The 17769-nt window shown below is 43.4% G+C and overlaps 1 protein-coding gene across 1 annotated transcript in view; it reads left to right on the plus strand.

Annotated features, from left to right (window-relative positions):
* LOC136632165 (probable glutamate receptor) overlaps nucleotides 1-15739 on the plus strand; it is a 40008-nt gene extending 24269 nt beyond the window's left edge. Inside the window, exons 6-11 of the mRNA XM_066606851.1 lie at nucleotides 290-516; nucleotides 2857-2954; nucleotides 3712-3932; nucleotides 7546-7771; nucleotides 11121-11371; nucleotides 12576-15739. Of these exons, the coding sequence (XP_066462948.1) occupies nucleotides 290-516; nucleotides 2857-2954; nucleotides 3712-3932; nucleotides 7546-7771; nucleotides 11121-11371; nucleotides 12576-12665 (1113 nt within the window). The 3' untranslated portion in view covers nucleotides 12666-15739. The remainder of the gene's footprint in view (nucleotides 1-289; nucleotides 517-2856; nucleotides 2955-3711; nucleotides 3933-7545; nucleotides 7772-11120; nucleotides 11372-12575) is intronic.
* The last annotated feature ends 2030 nt before the right edge of the window (nucleotides 15740-17769 follow it).

Consider the following 17769-nt stretch of genomic DNA (forward strand, 5'->3'; position numbering starts at 1 on the left):
TCCGCAATTAACATTGTGTAAAGGTTGCGGGCGCCCGCATCATCGCCTAGCAACGGAGCGGGAGAATCTATACTGCGCATGTCCAACTGTAAGCCGTCCGGACCATCCGCAGTATAGAAAAAGACGACAACTGACAGATACGCAGGGTCACTGGCTGCGGTCAGGGTCGGATTCCGCTGCGGAATTCTGCATGCGGAATCCAGCTCTGCCGAGTGCAGGCGGCTTAATACAGCTGACTCATGGAAGAAAAAAATACAAATTTTATTCTCTCCACTTTTGCACTTTCTAGGAAGCGGACTTGGCAGTGGCACCTTTAACCATTACCGCCGTACGGGAAAATGTAATCTCATTCACCAAACCATTTCTGCAGACTGGGATCAGCATACTTCTCAAGAAAGAGGCGTCTTCTGAGGGTTCTTACCTTTTTGGCTTCCTAAACCCTTTCAGCAAAGAACTGTGGATAGGAATCATAATCTCGTATGTGATTACCAGCCTGTGCCTGTTCCTCGTAGGAAGGTGAGAATTACCTGCAACTGTGCAACTATTAAAAATGAACGTGCTTTTGACTGCAGTCATTTCAACCCGCACAAATCTCCATGTCGGGGTGGTCTGCACTAATGTGTGGACTCAGACTAATAGTGAAGTTTCCTGCATTAACAGAGGCAAGGTAATAACGCTGTTCCAACGCCGGACCATCATGGCGCTCCTCTGTTCGCTAAAACACTGAGGACCGATTTATGTTTTTATTTTTTAAATATTACAGAGAAAAACAGAAAATGGTTAATATAAAGCAAATGACAAAAAACTCCAAAAATAGCACTTTAGTAGTAAAAAAAAATCTAAATACTTTTATTTTTATAACATATATACACACAGAAAAGGTAATAACTAGAGATGAGCGAGCGTACTCGTTTAGGGAGTTTTTACACTCGAGCACCGCTTTTTCCGAGTAACTGACTACACAGACGAAAAGATTCGGGGGGGTGGGGCGGCGTGGTGGAGCGGGGGGGGGGGGGGGTAGCAGTGGGGAACAGGGGCGAGCTCTCTCTCTGAATTTTGTTTCTCTGCTCCAAAAGTGGAACACAGATGGAAAGTCCTAATGCAAGTATGGACCGATCCTTAGACAATAGCTAGGCACACTTACTTTTCAGTTAGATTAAAAAAAAAAAAAAGTTGAGCATGGTACAAAGACATTCTTTTTGGTGCAAATACATGATAAATTGGTCTAAAAAGTTCTACACTAAAATGTGCAAATGTTAGAAGGCGGCTCTACTTACCATAGTAAACGTAGGCTGCTCCCTATAGCATATATGTGCTCTAGCTCATAGACAAGGGTCCTAAATGGGGTTCCCTTAATTAACTTAAATTTCCCTAATAAAGTATTTGAAAATGGGCTTTCTGACCCAGACAATCCCTTTAATGGTTCAGTCTTTAGGAAGAGTTTTCTTACAAAAGACCTTTCTCATCTTTCCACAGAAGGGGTAATAAATGTATGACCATTGGGACCCCATTAGACCTGGGGTTTGAAGTCCCTTGTTCCTCCTCATGGCATGACTTCAGGGAGGTGGAGTTTGAATGGAGCAGTGATGGAACATGTGTGCTGCCGCTCCATTCAAAGTCTATGAGACTGACAGAAACAGCCGAGTGCTGCCCTATTCTTCAACTTTTTTGTAAATTCTCTTTTATTGGTAGATGCACACAATATAACAACATCATCATTAACGCAGTGCTGATAAGAGGTCAAGGCTTAAGTTGAACAATTTTTTTTTTCTAACCTATGGGGTAAAGTCTAATTTTAGACTAATCTAAAGGAGAAACTGTGGATAAAACATGAAAGGCGGGAAGTGGGGAGAGGAATAGGAGTCGGGAGGGATAGGGGGGTTAGCGAACACAGTCACTTGGTAGTTACATGTTATGTATTCTCACAACAAGTATCATATATAATCTTATGTAGAGTCGTCTTAAGTAGACCATTCTATTGAACAAGGTTACATTGTGACCAGGGATCCCAGGTTTTCCTAAAGAGGTCGTGAATTCTATTTGCCCAACTGCTGTGTTCCTCAAATCTGTGCATCTCGTTTACTGTCGTATGCCATTGGTTCACTGAAGGAGAAGTTGGTTGTAGCTACATGAGGGAAATCAGGGACTTCTCAGCTTCAATCAGATGAGTAATGAGATTTGTTCTTCAGGGGGTATAACCTATTGAGGGTTTCAATAAATTAACAATTTCATGGGTTGAGTTGAAGGAGTCACTAGTGAAGTGTCAAATGACCTGTTCCAGCTGCTGCCAAAAAGGGGTGATGACCGGGCAGTGACACCATATGTGGAAGGGTGAGCCCACGTGGTTTCCACAATGCCAACACATGTTTGAGTCGGAAAGCTTGTATGCACATAACCACTCGGGCAACTCGTACCACCTAGTTAGTAGTTTGTAATGATCCTGTAATCTAAAGCAGTTGGAAAAACCATGTGAGCTACTTAGTATGAGTCTCTTATCATTAGCTGACAATTTAATATTCAGCTCCCTCTCCCATAACAGGATGAAAAAGGATTATGCCACTTGGCATAATGAAGGTCTTCGTCAACTTTGAGTTGGCTTCTTAAAAAATGCAAATCTTTCATTGTTATCATGTTTTATCAATTGTTTTACCAGAAGTCCAATGTAATGTATGTTATACATAGAAAACAGCTCTTCTCTACAAGCAAGGAAATCGCCTCTTTAGTGCCACCTAGACAAGTTATTTTTTCCTCTGGAGAAGAGTGGTTTCTCATAGTTTTTTCCCAAAGAGTGTTGTCTGGTTCTCTACATTTCATGTAAGGTAACACATGAATGACAGTAACTTCATCTCTTATTAGGATAAGTCCATGTGAATGGGCTGAGCCCTCCAATGAACAGAATCAGTACACTCTACTGAACAGCCTTTGGTTTGGCCTGGGGGCATTTACACTGCAAGGTAAATCACGTCTTCCTTGATAAACTTACATAATTTTAGCCGTCACTCAGATATATTATTGTAAGCGCTGTGCCAGTTTTTTGCTTTGTACCAAGAACAAGTCTGATGGGTGAGTGTCTCACCACTAAGACCCACACTGATCCCGAGGGCATCCCATGTCCCTCTTCTTGTTCCTGCAGCCACCCGCAGTGATGTCAGATTGAATGAAGTGGGTCGTTCATGCACACGCCACTCCATTCATTTCAATGTGGACATAAATAGCAGAGTACAAGCACTCAGCTATCTCCAGCAGCCCAATTGACAATGAATGGAGCAGCATCACATATATGCGACCGATGATTTCTTCAAAAACTGTGGGGGTGCAGTGAGAAGTAGTGGGGATACATGGGACCCCTGTTCTGAGCAGTGAGACCCCCACCATTCAAACTATCCAGTGAATATATGATAAAAGTTGTTTTTGGAACAGCCCCTTTGAAACCAATGAATATTTGGGAAGGCAAGTAACAACAAGACAGCAATCTCCCATAACTACTTGGTTATGATTCCCACTTTAGTGTACAGCAGGTCTATAATTTATATTCTAGGATTTTCTAGATGCATCTGTACACATTCTTTAGAATTAGCTAAGTTTTCCTAAATTGCAACCCCCCCCCCCCCTCCCACCCCCCTTATGTACGCCTTACAGTAAAAGTGTTGCTACACAACACCAGGTAAAAGCCCATTCTTGTGTATAATTGTATCTACTTTATATTCGTAGGTGTGGAGCCTCAGCCAAAGTCGGTGTCTGCCAGAATAATTGCCATTATATGGTGGCTCTTTTCCGTTACTCTGCTGGCTGCATATATTGCCAGTTTTGCTTCATATGTTAATAACTCTGAAAATCAAACTCCAAACATTCAGACATTTGAGGATTTGCTGAAGCAAAATAAAATTGAGTTTGGGACATTAGCCAATTCTTCCACCTTCAATTTCTTCAAGGTAACCAAGCCTCTTTGTTGCAACCTTTACATTTTTAGCCAGAAAAAACAACAATGTCAGTTCTCATCACGTTTGGACTCTACAGTTGAGGTATCAACAGCACTTGTAGTCTTTTTTTATTTTAGTTTTTCTGTGGATTGAGATGAAGGCCTTTTGGGTTTTTCATTTTTTTTTTTCATCCCCACATTCCAAAAGCTATACCTTTTAAAAAAAAATAAATTTTATATTAAGTTTTTTTTAAACTTCGTTTTACCCTTTTTAGTCCCCATAGGGGACTTTAACTTATGTTCGTCTGGTCACCTGTACAATATACAGCAATACTTCAGTATTACAGAATCTAGTACTTATATTGCCAGCCTATTAAGCCCTGCCACAGGCAAGGCTTTATTGGCTGATATTCATGGCTGCCTTTCCAACCCATTGGCAACCCACAATCACGTTGTAGGGCACTGAATGGGGCTTCCCTTAAACTGGCTGCTTAAGGCCCATTTAGATAGAACAAGTGTCGAGCAAACGATGCCCGACACTCATCCCCGCACATACTCGCTCCTGTGCTGCTGTACGGAAGCTAGTATCGCTGGCTCACAGCGGGGCGGCTGAAGGAGATTTCTCTCCTCGCGCTCCCTGCCCCTCTCCATTGCCTTAAGATAGCGGACGTTCATTAATGAACGGCTGCTATTTACACTGAACGATGCTGCATAAACGATGGACTATGAGCGGATCGCTCAGTGTAAATAGCAGTCGCTCAGTACTGAATGGCCGCTATAGTAAGGCAATGAAGAGGGGCGGGGGAGAGCAAGGAAAGAAATCTCCTGCAGCCTCCCCACTGAGAGCTAACGATACTAGCTCACAGGAGCACAGGAGCTAGTATGTGCGGGGAAGAATGTCGGGTATCGTTTGCCCGACACTCGTCCCGTCTAAATAGGCCTTTAGACGTCGTGGTTAGCATTAGCCACAATCATTGCTAGATTTGACTGCAGCTGTTAGCTACTGGGTATGGAGTGTGCTCATCTCCCAAGCCTGCTCCCTACCCTCCACTTGTGACCTGTAATGGATATATCAATCATAGGTCATTATGGGGTTAAAGAATCTTTCAAATGCTCACATTGTTACTTTTCGAAGCAAAATTCCATGGCTTTATAACTCTCCTCAAACCACTTTGTTTTCTATCCATTTAGATCCAACTGTCTATGCTAATGTTTTAATGCTTCAGGGGTCAGATACCGACTGATCATAAAGTGATAGCATATCCTAGCAATATTTCATCACTTTGGGATGTCTGCTTTTGGGACTTATTTACTTTAGTAAAAAACTTGTATTCCCTATGAAATGACAATTCTGTAGCATCCCTTGTTATTCCTCCTAAAAATGTATGAATAAATTTACAACTGGGTGTTACCATTCCACTTGTAAATGGGGTGTGTCCCTAGACAGGAATAACAGACGAACGACACAACACCGTTCTAAAAATGCTCCAGAGCTGTTATTTCATTGGGAATACTAAAACAGACATGGCATGAGTAGTGATTGGTAGACAAAATTCTGGCTGCATGCAGCTACCACTAGGGGGAGCTTTACAGGACTTTGTTTTGTTTTTCAATTCTGAATTCAAAATGTAAAGCAATGTTCACAATACATCTGTGGTGTAGGTTCATTGTATGTGCCTAAGGTGATCCATATATATTCACTGAATATGTTGTTAGCTTATAAGTGGCTTTGAAGTATCCCATACATTCAGGAGGTGTGCCTCCCCCCATTCCCGCACTAATATATTGGAAGTAGTAGTCAGCTCCACTTTCCAATACAGTGGATCATGAAAAAAAAAATTTGGGTAGTCAGAAATGTTACATTCCTCAAAGTGACAAATTCTATCACTTTACGTGATGACATTGCTTGAAATCTAGAGCTCTGTATCAAAAATCAAGCTGTAACTCGATATTAAAAGATGGAAATTAATTATGGATTATATTAGGCTACAATCACACATGCAATTTTTGGTGCATTTATTTGATCCAAAGTCAGAAGTGGATTAAAGAAGAGCTATAAGGCTTCTCTACACACGGGCGAGTGCTTTTTGCACTCGCCAATGTGTGTTTTAACACCAATGCCAGGCGTTTTTATGGCAAAAATGCCTCCCATCACTTCTGTAAAGTAGCGATCCTCCAGCCTGTCTTTTAGACACCTTAGAGGATCACCAAGTGTTTCCAATTGTTTTCAATGGGAAACCTCGCACTTGGAAAAACATCGCTCATGTATATGACTCCATTCAAAGGAATGGCGTTCATATTTGCAAGAGACTGGTGAGTCTTGCAACATACAAATCTCGCACGAGATTCTCGGCTATGAGAAACCGGCCTAAGGGAAGGACTTTTACTTCTCCTTCCTGCTGGATCCACTTCTGACTTTGGTTCCAAAACTGAATGTGTTTCCAGTCTTAGTAATTGCTATTTATGTAACTACACTGACCGGATGTTCGCTACGTGAATATAAAATGTGTGAATGATCACCTAACCAAGCAGATTTACAAGTTCACAACAACCATTTTTCCAGAGTGTTACTTTGTATTTGGAGCAAATATCTAATATAAAAGCCTACAGGTCTCTTTCTGTCTCTGTCAGTCGGTCGGTCTGTCTGAGCAACGCTTCACTCTCTCTTACGGCGCTGTTGCCTGAAGCACAGCATCGCCGAAAGAGAATCTATCTCTCTCTATCTTATATCCATCTATCTCTAGCCCCTATCTATCGGCAGAGGAGGAGCCGTCACAATAGAGGCCAGTATGTGCTGGCAGTACAGTATATACAGCCCCGTCCCCTCCCGGCGGAGCTCCGGGCACCCCGTACAACACTGGGGAAGAGGAAATGTCTGTGTGTGTGTGTGTGTGTCACTACTTTCATAGCGGTGCTTTAGTCAGCAGGGACGTTCATAGTCTTGCGACGGTGAGGGGGAGAGACACCACAAGACTATGAACGTTTCTTAGTATTGCTTATACAGCCCTGTCTGCTCCCGATTGTGCTTTGGCCCAGAGGTTAGATAGAGGCTTCCCGGACACCCCGTCCACTGGGGGTTAGGGTGTGTGTGTGTGTGTCTGTGTGTCTGTGTCTGTGTCTGTGTGTGTGTGTGTGTGTGTGTGTGTGTGTGTGTGTCTGTGTGTGTCTGTGTGTGTCTTCTTTCATATCAGCATTTCAGCCAGCAGGGGCGTTCATAGTCTCGCAACGGTGAGGGCGAGACATGCAAAACTATGAACATTGCTTAGCAACGCTTAAATCTTCATAATGGTGCTTGCCGCTATACTTAATATGGGAACTTTGACGTAGCCCGACGGGTCACTCAATGTACCCACTTCAAATTTAAGGATTTTTCGGCAGTGCTGAGAATCTAAGAAATCCAATGAACCCAAAATCATACTCCTAAGATGAAACAAAGTGATCAAAGAGTGGTGCAAGAAAAAACCTGTAGGCTTTTTTTATATTCGATTCCTTCACATTAAACACTCCTGGCAGCATGTTCTGCTTACAAGTATCATGACCGCTCTTCCTAGCAGTCTAAATGTAGGATTACAAGTTGTTGTCAAAGGAAAATCAATACACAGACCCGTCTTGTCCCCTTTATACAGAATTCTAAGAACCCAACTTTCCGAAAGATTTATGAGTACATGGATAAAAGAAAGGATCGGGTACTTGTGAAGACATTTTCCGATGGAGTCCAAAGAGTGAGAGAGTCAAACTACGCTTACCTTGGAGAGGCCAGCAGCCAAGACTTTGTTGCGGCCAAACATTGCGATCTTGTTCGTGCCCAGGAAATTATTGGAGGCAGAGGTTATGGCATTGCTGCCGAACTAGGTAAACCTACGTCTGTCGTACAAAATGATTATTCCAGCCTGTTTTAAATACTCATAAGCTGCCTGTACATAATAGGATTGTTGGAGAATGCTACTAATAATATGTCTGTATATGGAGGCAATATGAGAGTGGTTATCAGAGGAAATGAGGATTGGGCATGTTGCATTTCAATATGTCTGATCTTTTGTCCTGTAAGTTGCTGCCAGAGATGGCAACAGCTTGCCTCCCCCTCCCCTGTTGAATATACATGCAGGCTTGGCTGTGAACAGTTTTGATAAGGCCCAGAGAGATGATGGTCTTGTGTATGGCTAGTTTTACACATGTATAAATTGCATTATTCCAAGGCTTGAGATTAGAGATGAGCGAGTATACTCACTAAGGCACATTACTCGAGCGAGTAGTGCCTTAGCCGAGTATCTCCCCGCTCGTCTCTAAACATGCGGGGGGCGGCGGGGAGATCTCTCTCTCCCTCTCCCCCCCCCCCCCCCTCCGCAACTCACCTGTCACCCGCGCCGGACCCCGAATCTTTAGAGACGAGCGGGAAGATACTCGGCTAAGGCACTACTCGCTCGAGTAATGTGCCTTAGCGAGTATACTCGCTCATCTCTACTTGTGATGTGGCATATATCTCCAGGTATGCTCTGCTCCATGTAGTAAAGCATGAAGTGTTGAATAGTCATCTAATAATGGTATGTTCATATATGCCGCTTGTGTTGGAAGTTTACCAAATATGCAGACATTGCACATTCATAATGCCAGACATTTGGCTTCCTATGTTTGCATGACAGAATCTTTTATGTGACATGGTCATGGATAAAACATATTTTCCATATTTCTACCTATATTTGCCCTAAAACTACATGAGGTTTTCACATAAGTCCTAAAAGTTAAGAGAACCAAATCAAACACACGAGCCAAAAATATTAGGCTTTGACTTCAGTATCTGGTGTGAACCCCCTCAAAACATAACGCTTCTCATTTAAGCCAAAGGTTTCTATTTGGTTCTCATCCATCCACAAAGCATTGTTTCAATAATCTGCAGGCTTGTCCAGATGATCTTTAGCAAACTGCAGACAGACAGAGGTGTTCTTTTTTGGGAGAGCAGCAAGATTCCCTTTGCAATCCAGCTATACACACCATTGTTGTTCAGGGTCCTCTTGATGATGTTCTCCTGAATATTAACATTAGCTAATATGAGAAAGGCCTTTAGTTGCTTAGAGGTTACTTTGAGTTGCTTTGTGATCTCACAAACTATTAGGCCTCATGTCCACGGGAAAAAGAAGAATTAAAATCCGCAGCGGCTTTTAACTCTTCACCCGCACGCGGATCCGCACCCCATAGGGATGCATTGACCACCCGCGGGTAGATAAATACCCACGGATGGTCAATAAAAGTGAATTAAAAAAATCATGGAGCATGAAAAAAATGGACCATGCTCCATTTTCGTGCGGGTCTATTGAAGCCTATGGAAGCCGTCCGGGCCCGCGGGAGACCCGCGCCTGAATTACACTCACCTGCTCCAGGCGATGCAGATTTTCCTGCCTTCGCGGCCTGATCTTCCTACTTCGCGGCCGGATCTTCTTTCTTCAGGTGTTTTTAATCATCTGCTAATTTTGCATACTTTTGCCATTCACAGACATGTGATATTGGATCATTTTCCTCAATAAATACATGGCCAAGTCTAATATTTTTGATTAATGTGTTTGATTCGGTTCTCTTTATCTACCTTTTGGACTTGTGTGAAAATGTGATGTAGGCTTAGAAGAAATATAAGCAGAGATATGGAACATTCCGAAGGGTTCACAAACTTTCAAGCATCAGTACATGGAGGTTAAAGGTGTATTCTGGGCTTATAATATTGATAACCTATCCTCAGGATAGTTCATCAATAGTTGATCAGTGAGGATGAACTGATCCTTCAGCTTGCTGTCAGTGCCACAGGGCCGCACGTCATCATTGGAGGTCAGGGCCAGAAGTGTAATAGGTGGTTTTACTCCCATTGATTTCAATATGAGTAAAGCCACCTATTACACTTCTGCACTGACACGGGGCTGGAGGATCAGCTGATCAGTGAGTATCCCAAGCAGCTAATCCCTGACTATTAACTATTGATGACCTATTCTAAGAATAGTGCAAGCCTGCAATAAGCCTTTGATTATGCTGGATGATCCGTCTTAAAGAGCCCCAGTCAACTCTCTTGATATGTATGTTTTAATATATACTGATATTCTACATGAATTAATTCTGTTGTTCATTTTCTTAGAACTGTGTTGTACCTCTGTTATTCTTCCGAAAAATGTATTAACTGGGCATTATTCTTCCCCTTCTCAATGGGGTGTGTCCTTACACTCTTTACCACTGTCATCCTCGATAATAGAGAGTCCAACTGTGTAAGGACACAGCCTACTGAGAAAGGGAACGTATCATCTAGTTGTCAATCTACTCATACACTTATATGAGGAGTAACAGAGGAGCTGCACAATGGAGAGTTTTATGAAGAGATGCTGCGGAATTGTTATTTCATGGAGAATAGAAGTACTTATTGAAGCGAGCCATAGCAGGAGGGCCGACAGGTCATCTTTGACCCCCTGGCACCATCTGACATACATGTACGTCGGATGTGCACAGGGTTAATATGGAGTGGGCTTGGGAGCTGAGCCTGCTTTATATGCAACGGGTGTCATCTGGCGGCATCAGCCATGATCAGAGGTCAGTCAGATAGTAGTTGTTAACCATTTAACCGCTGTCAATTCTGACAATGCCATTGATCTGTCCCGATTGGAGTTTAGAAGTCCCAAATGCCCACCCCCTACCCCCTTCCTGCAATGAGATTGCATGGTGCTGTTTGGGGGTCATGGCAGCCAAGGGCTTATGAAGGCCCTCAGGACTGCCGTGAATGTTTGCCTATTTGGAGTTGTGGCAAGACTTAATAGAATAACTGTCAAAATACGGTATAAGGTCTCTGTCGCACTAGCGTACTTAGGGCTGTGCGCTGTCTGTTAATTCACGGGCAGCACATGGCCCCATTAAACCCATGGTCCATGTGAAAAACTCATTGTATGTTCTATTCCTATCTTTATCATTGACAAGAACCAGAACATACTAATGTATGTCTATGCTCTGTGTTCGTGTAAACCGAACACCAAAATGACAGCTGTCCAATGCGAGTTGCGCCTGAGCCTCTTGGCCATAACTCGCAGACACGGTAAGTGTACACCCGGCCTAAAACGGTATATTTATGTAGCATAAAAGTCAAATCTACGCTTGCTATGAGCAACAGCTGGAGGAGCGACAGGTTCGGACTGGTGGTACAGAATAAGGCAGCCATGTTTATCATCTTTGTTTGCAGACTCGCCACTCATCAGACCTCTGACAATCGCTATTCTGGAACAATTTGAAACTGGCAATCTGGAGTATCTGCGTCAGAAATGGTGGGAAAACACGTGTACAGCAACAGAAGAGCACGCCAGCTGGGTGCCAGTACAACCCCATACCCTGGGTGGAATCTTCCTCATTCTGGGCATTGGTCTGGCCCTGGGGCTCATTGTCTCATGCCTTGAGTTGGTGTGCAAGTCAAAGAACAAGGCGGACCACCAGCAGGTAAATCTTTCTTGATCTGCTACTATCCTGACTTTACAGAGAACAACATGTCATAAAGGGCAAGCATACATTACAATGTAAGGAGGACAGCGCCTTGATAGATTTAGACATATACAGATTTTTCTCACCTCAGTACTTATCTCGAGAAGGCCCCTTCCTTTCCAAGTAAGTGGTGAAGCATTTCTGTACCTGTACCACATGAGTGCATAAGGCCTTTTTTAAAATATATATTCTCTTTTAAGTATAAATCACAGAAAACCAAAAGTAATGGATCGTAAGCGCAACCTTTGGAACAGAAGGCTTCTTAAGGCGAGGGAACTGGTCATTCTTTTTTCTAGAGTGCGGTAGCACCTCTGTTAGTTCACCCACCATACTCTATCCTGCCAAAATCCTCTGCTACAACTGTGGCAGACGTCAGTAATGCTATCCCGTTGCTTCCAATGGGGTCAGCACTGCTGCAGCTCCATTAAAAGCAGTGGGTTGCAGGCAACCCCTGCAGCAATGATTTTTGGGAAAGGGCTTGAAATATAAGCCCTTCCCTGAAAATCATCCCTAGCTGTATAAAAAAAAATTATACTCACCTAGAAGAGCCGTCCGGCCCCAGCAGTCGTATTCTGGAGACTGGGGACTGAAAAATTGCCGACCCCAGAAAGCGCTGGTCTCATTGGCTGAGCGCTCAGCCAATCACAGGCAGCGCTCAGCCATTGAATGACAGCTGAGCCATTTGCATAATGTCTCCATCTGCTATCTCCTCGCCAATATCCCCATGTTACAGCGCATGGGTTGGGAAAATTCGGGAAAACGACTGCAGACCGAGAATTAAAAAATGGTTGCAGTGGATGCATGCTGGCATTAGGAGCCTCAAACCAGGAGAAGTCAGTTTGTAGCTACAGCTCAAGCCACGATGCTAATAATTATATATATATTATTTACACACAGGCACATTCAAATTGAAATAATATTCTCCAGAATTTCTCAATATAAACTCCATAGTGAAGATTTAGTTGAAACTGAAGTTTTCTAAAGGACAGATTATTCACTCCTCTTCTCAGAAAGAAGAAAAGTCCCCCCCAACCGAGGGGTCCATCTACATGTACCAGAAATGCTGCAGATTTGTGCAGGAATTACAGTACTGAGTATGTGGATGAGATTGTCCTCTACGAACTGCAGCTAGTGACCTGCGGTGTAATTTTTGTCTTTGCAGAAATCTTGCTGTTCTGCATTCTCAGAAGAAATAGGTCATCGCTTTGGAAGAACAGAAAATCAGGAGAGTATGGAAAAGGTGCAACCATAAGATCACTGCTGGTTGGGCCATGAGCGGGAAAAAAAAAAAAAAAAAAATCAATTGAGACTTGTACATTTGCAGTTAATAATCGGCTTGCTGTAGTGGTGCCTTTCTGTACTAGTGCATTGACCAGTCCTCATTATGGTGCTCTGAAAGTCCATTTTTTAACAATTTTTAGTTACTAATGCAAATAGGAGATGGTATAATACCTCTGCAGAGAATGTGTCTACGGTATACCTGCATTTAGTATATAATCATGTCCCACCGCTAGTTGGAAATACCTGTCCCAATTTAATTAATTTTTGACCCATATTAATTAATGTATTCATAAGCATTACAAGTTGTAGTCGGTTATGTAGCATACCGTTCTAATACCATATTCACAATGCCAACTACTATTGAGCTAACTTATCCATAACCGTTAAGTAGATGAGGCTTGAATCCTAAAAACTGGACCTCAAAAACCCCCAACACAATGTAAGGCTCTATGACCTAGCTATTCAATTGCGGTCTAGATCAGACCTTGGGTTGGTTAAGTTGCAGCTAAGGGTTTGAAATGGACATCCAGTCATCCTTTTTTGAAATATCCACGTACAATCGCATATAAAAACAACGCAAAACCTCATATTAGGTTGCTGTGGGTAACAGACTTCTAACAGTTGTGTATCGGGGCCCTATAATCCCAATGACCTATCAACCAAGTGTTAGCAACTAACTGAGTGGAGACACTTAGGAACATTACTTGAGGATCCTACAAGTAGGTGAACAGCTTGAGCTAGAAATCGAAGTATGGAAGACCTATTTAGAGAGGCAGAGGGAACTCCTATCACCCAACATGTCTTCCTACCTATACGATGTGTGTTTAGTCTTGCGAAAGAGCATGACTGCTATAGGCTCTGGTGATGGAGCATCAATCTATATGACCCATTGCTGGCCATACCCATTAGATCAAAGCTAGTCAGACTCACCCAATGCAATGGGCATGGGGCTATTGTGGTAGATGTGCCAGGAAATAAAGATGGGTAGACTTGGTTTTAATATGTTGATCCTTTGTTTCTGCAGGAAATAATCTGCTGATAGAATTATTTTGCATGTAGGTTAGCATTTGTTATAAAGTACTATCTACTGAAAAAAGGCCATAGAAGATTCCCATTACTCAATATGGGCTGCTGAGTGGGGTTTCTTTTTTAGTATAAACCCCATACTATACATCAATTTCTAATTCCATAATAATCACCTTCTCTGATGCAGGAACTCCACATTGTGTCAGCTGCATACAGCCAAAACCATATCCCATGGGCGTTGATCAGGGTCGTACGATTTTGCGAATAGTACTAGACTTTGTCTACAAGGTTTTGCTGGTAACTCACCTCCGCATGTGGTTTCAGCCCCTCAGTTACTGAGCATATTACATGAAGGTCATCCAAACCTGCTATTGTTGGTGGGATTGTTTGACGCAAGTATAGGGCCTCCCAATGGCTGATGTTGGGTTCCTGTAGGGGATAAGCTGCTGAGTCGCTGCATAGCCTATCCTTTCGCACTCCTCTGAACGCGTCGCTCATGGTTTTTAATGGGATACCTTGCATGTCATGCAAACAATAGGAAACGCTTGCCGATCTTCCACCATGGCTGTAAGCCATACCGCAGAATCGCTACTTCCCAGAAGTGATGGGAGGCTTTTTTTTTTAACCAAAAACGCCTCACATCCATCGGAAGTTTACAAGTGCGGTATCGGGCGGAGTTTCACATCCTCATATCGCGCTTGGACGTGTGTAGGAAGCCTTAGGCTGCTATTATATAAACAGTAGTGGGTGCTGCTAGCACTCATGTTTTCCCAGCAATTGTCAGGCTGAACCCGAGTTGCAGCCTGGTAATTACCGCTATTACCTGATCACTAACAGCATTGATGTAATAGTGCCCGAGGAATCAGAGGCTTGTACTCTACAAATCTGAGCAGATGTTACAAACTACTCCATGACCACTAGACCTTCTTGTGACTTCTACACATATACAATGTTCTGATGAAGTGCAAGTCTTTTGTGACTACTTTCCACTGGTCTACAGATACCCCCTCTATGAATCCTTTATACATTAGCCCCTGATATGTAGGGGTGTGCAGTTAGTGGACAGACTACTCCTGCAATACAAGGACACTATGTACAGTAAGTATATTCTCAAGTGTGAGCTCATGCTTATGGCAAAAGTTAAAACAGGCAACATTCTGAACTATCGTTACTGCCAGGTTCACGATCAATTCAATTAGCAGCTGTAGTTGATTAAAAAACTGAAGTAGTAGCGATTAAGTGGACCCTAAAATCTGCATGTACTTTTACTACTTAGGGTGAGGTCACAGAGCAAAATGGTTTCTCGCGGCGACGTCACGATGGCCAGTGTGAAGGAGCCCCGAGGTGGAACAGCGACCGATTTTCGCAGTATATTTAGTTCATTACAAAGGAGTGAAATCCACAAAGAGTCATGTGCAGATTTTGGTGTCAATTTACTTGAGAAAGTTTTCTGCTGTGTGTGCTATACACTTAAAGGATGGCAGGGCAGGGCGAGGTCTTGAGGAACCAGCGCTGCTCCCTCTTGCAAGAAGTGGCAATTTACAAAAGCAACCGCCCTCTAGGGACCATCCAAGTTGTGGTTCAGTAATTCCCTGTCTGTTGTGGGTAGGGGAATGGGTTTAATTCATCATTTTAAATTCGGAAATGAGAGCGTGGAAGAAATACATGGGCAGCAATCAGTGATATCCAGAGTAGTGGGAACGATCATCCCCATTAGTGTAAAACACACCCCTTAACAACCAGCAGGTGAAAGTGCTCTATGGAAGTAACCCATGCTGTACTTACTAGTGATCCTCTCGGGTGATACTCACACTGTACTAGGCAGCTACTACACAAACACTTCTCTCTACAGATCCAGTATGCTTTATTGGTGTGTAACAAGTGGTTGGGTTCACAAACTGTGGTTGTGATATATCTGAAATGTTCAAATGAATGCATATGTATACAGAAAGTGGATGTATTCTAACATTTTTTGGTGGACATGCTACGGGAATGCCTTTAATAAATGTGAAAAAAAACAAAAAAAAGCTAGCGTGTGACTATTCTTTAAGAAAAGTTATATATTAATAAATTAATATGATCTGCTGAGCACCAGGTGAGGGCCCTTCATTTTCTATTGGTACTATTGTGGAGGACTATTTCTTTCAAGATGAGGCGCTGATATGTCTTTCCTGCTAATTCATGCTAGTAGCAGAGTTCTTCTAGTTACCTGCGAGTCCAACTGAATGTAAATCCAGATAACGTTATAGATTTAGCCTGCCTAAAATAGGGCTGTACAGCTGCATGGCTGTTGGGGCTCATGTCCACAGGCGGGTCGGAATCTGCATGCGGGAGCCCACAACGGAATCCGATCGTGCCCATGGGCGAGGACCCTGCTTACCTGTCCAGATTAGAGATGAGCGAGCGTACTCGGAAAAGCACTACTCGCTCGAGTAATTTGCTTTATCCGAGTATCGCTGTGCTCGTCCCTGAAGATTCGGGTGCCGCTGCGGCTGACAGGTGAGCCGCAGCGGGGAGCAGGGGAGAGCGGGCGGGAGAGAGGGAGAGAAAGATCTTACCTCCGTTCCTCCCAGCTCTCCCCTGCAGCTCCCCGCTCTGTGCCGGCACCCGAATCTTCCAGATCTTCACTGCGGATGTGTGTGATAGCGCTGATCAGTGCATATGCGCAGTAGAGATTTTTTTTTTCAAAATCTCCCGCTTTCCCGAGGAATCTGCGGCCTGTCCACAGTTCAATGCAGGAACCGCACTGAAGCGGAGCATGCTACAAATTGTTTTCCGGACCAAAAAAAGTCTGCAAAACAAATCTGCAACCTTTAATTCTGCTGCGGACGCCCATGTCTTCCTATGGGCGGCTTCAAATTGAAGTTTGCCAGTGGACATTGGGCCTTAAAGGACTGGGGTGTATATTATTAGTATTGTTGTATTAATTGCCCTTTTGCATACCCCTGTGGCTGCTGGACTGCAATATTCAGTATGCCGAATGCATTCAGACAGCAGTATTCGTAAGCTAAAACCAGGAACAAAACCTACAGAGAAAAAGAATAACGCAAAGATTTACATATCTGTTTGCAAACCAAAGCTGGGAGCGGTCTGAGCCATAAGAGAGACAGATCTTACCATTATACTTTTTCTCTGTTTTATTCCATATATTTCATTTGCAGATTTGGCTTACAAATACTGACCGGGATCCTGCCATGTGAATGGAGCCTAACAGGGGCGCATCTAAAAGCTTACGGGCCCAGGTACAAATGTTCAGCTCCTCATGGCTGCTGACCGTGGTCCTTCTGGAGCTTTCCACAGCATTGCTGGGTCTCTTAAGAGGACCATTGATATAGCACTAGCAAACAAGGATGCCTAAAAAGATTAGGAGCACAAGCCTCAAAATACATGCATTACTCCAGTACCAAAGCAAAAATGTATACAAGCCTCATAGACAGTCTGTAAGGCACGGCAGGCTTAGATACAGTAGCTCAGCTCTAGTATACCTCTGACTATGGCATGGTAAGTGCACTATTTAAAGACCTCCTCTACACAGCGATAGTGATTACAGTGTGGTTACCTCCACTGCTCACAGATAGTCTGTCCTCAAATTGGTGGCATACATCTTCTTAAAGAGGATAGCCCCGGGTGCCATGCTAGAGTGGCGAAATGAAGGGCAAGGGACCGGGACCCCCATCCCTATTAGCGACCCAGTTGCAACTGGGACCTCTATAGCTTATGCTATTGCAGCCTAAGGCCTTATTCACACGACCGTGTATACACCACTTTTTAGGACATCAAGATTGCCCAAAGATCACAACCGTGTGAAGCATTGGATTACAATGTATTCATTTACATGAACATTTTTTGGGCACAGAAAACAAAAGCGCTGGGAAAAATAGCACATTTTATGCGGCGCATCAAAAGATTGGTCTTGCCCTATCCTTTGCCGAGGTACACAGAAAGCTCCCATAGACTTCTATGGAAGTGGGGGGGGGGGGGGGGGGGAGGGAGAGGGAGGGAGTTTACCTGCATCAAACGCTGGGAAAAGACGACAGCTGGCACTATTT

The sequence above is a fragment of the Eleutherodactylus coqui genome, chromosome 6 (assembly GCF_035609145.1).
Source record: "Eleutherodactylus coqui strain aEleCoq1 chromosome 6, aEleCoq1.hap1, whole genome shotgun sequence".
NCBI lineage: Eukaryota > Metazoa > Chordata > Amphibia > Anura > Eleutherodactylidae > Eleutherodactylus > Eleutherodactylus coqui.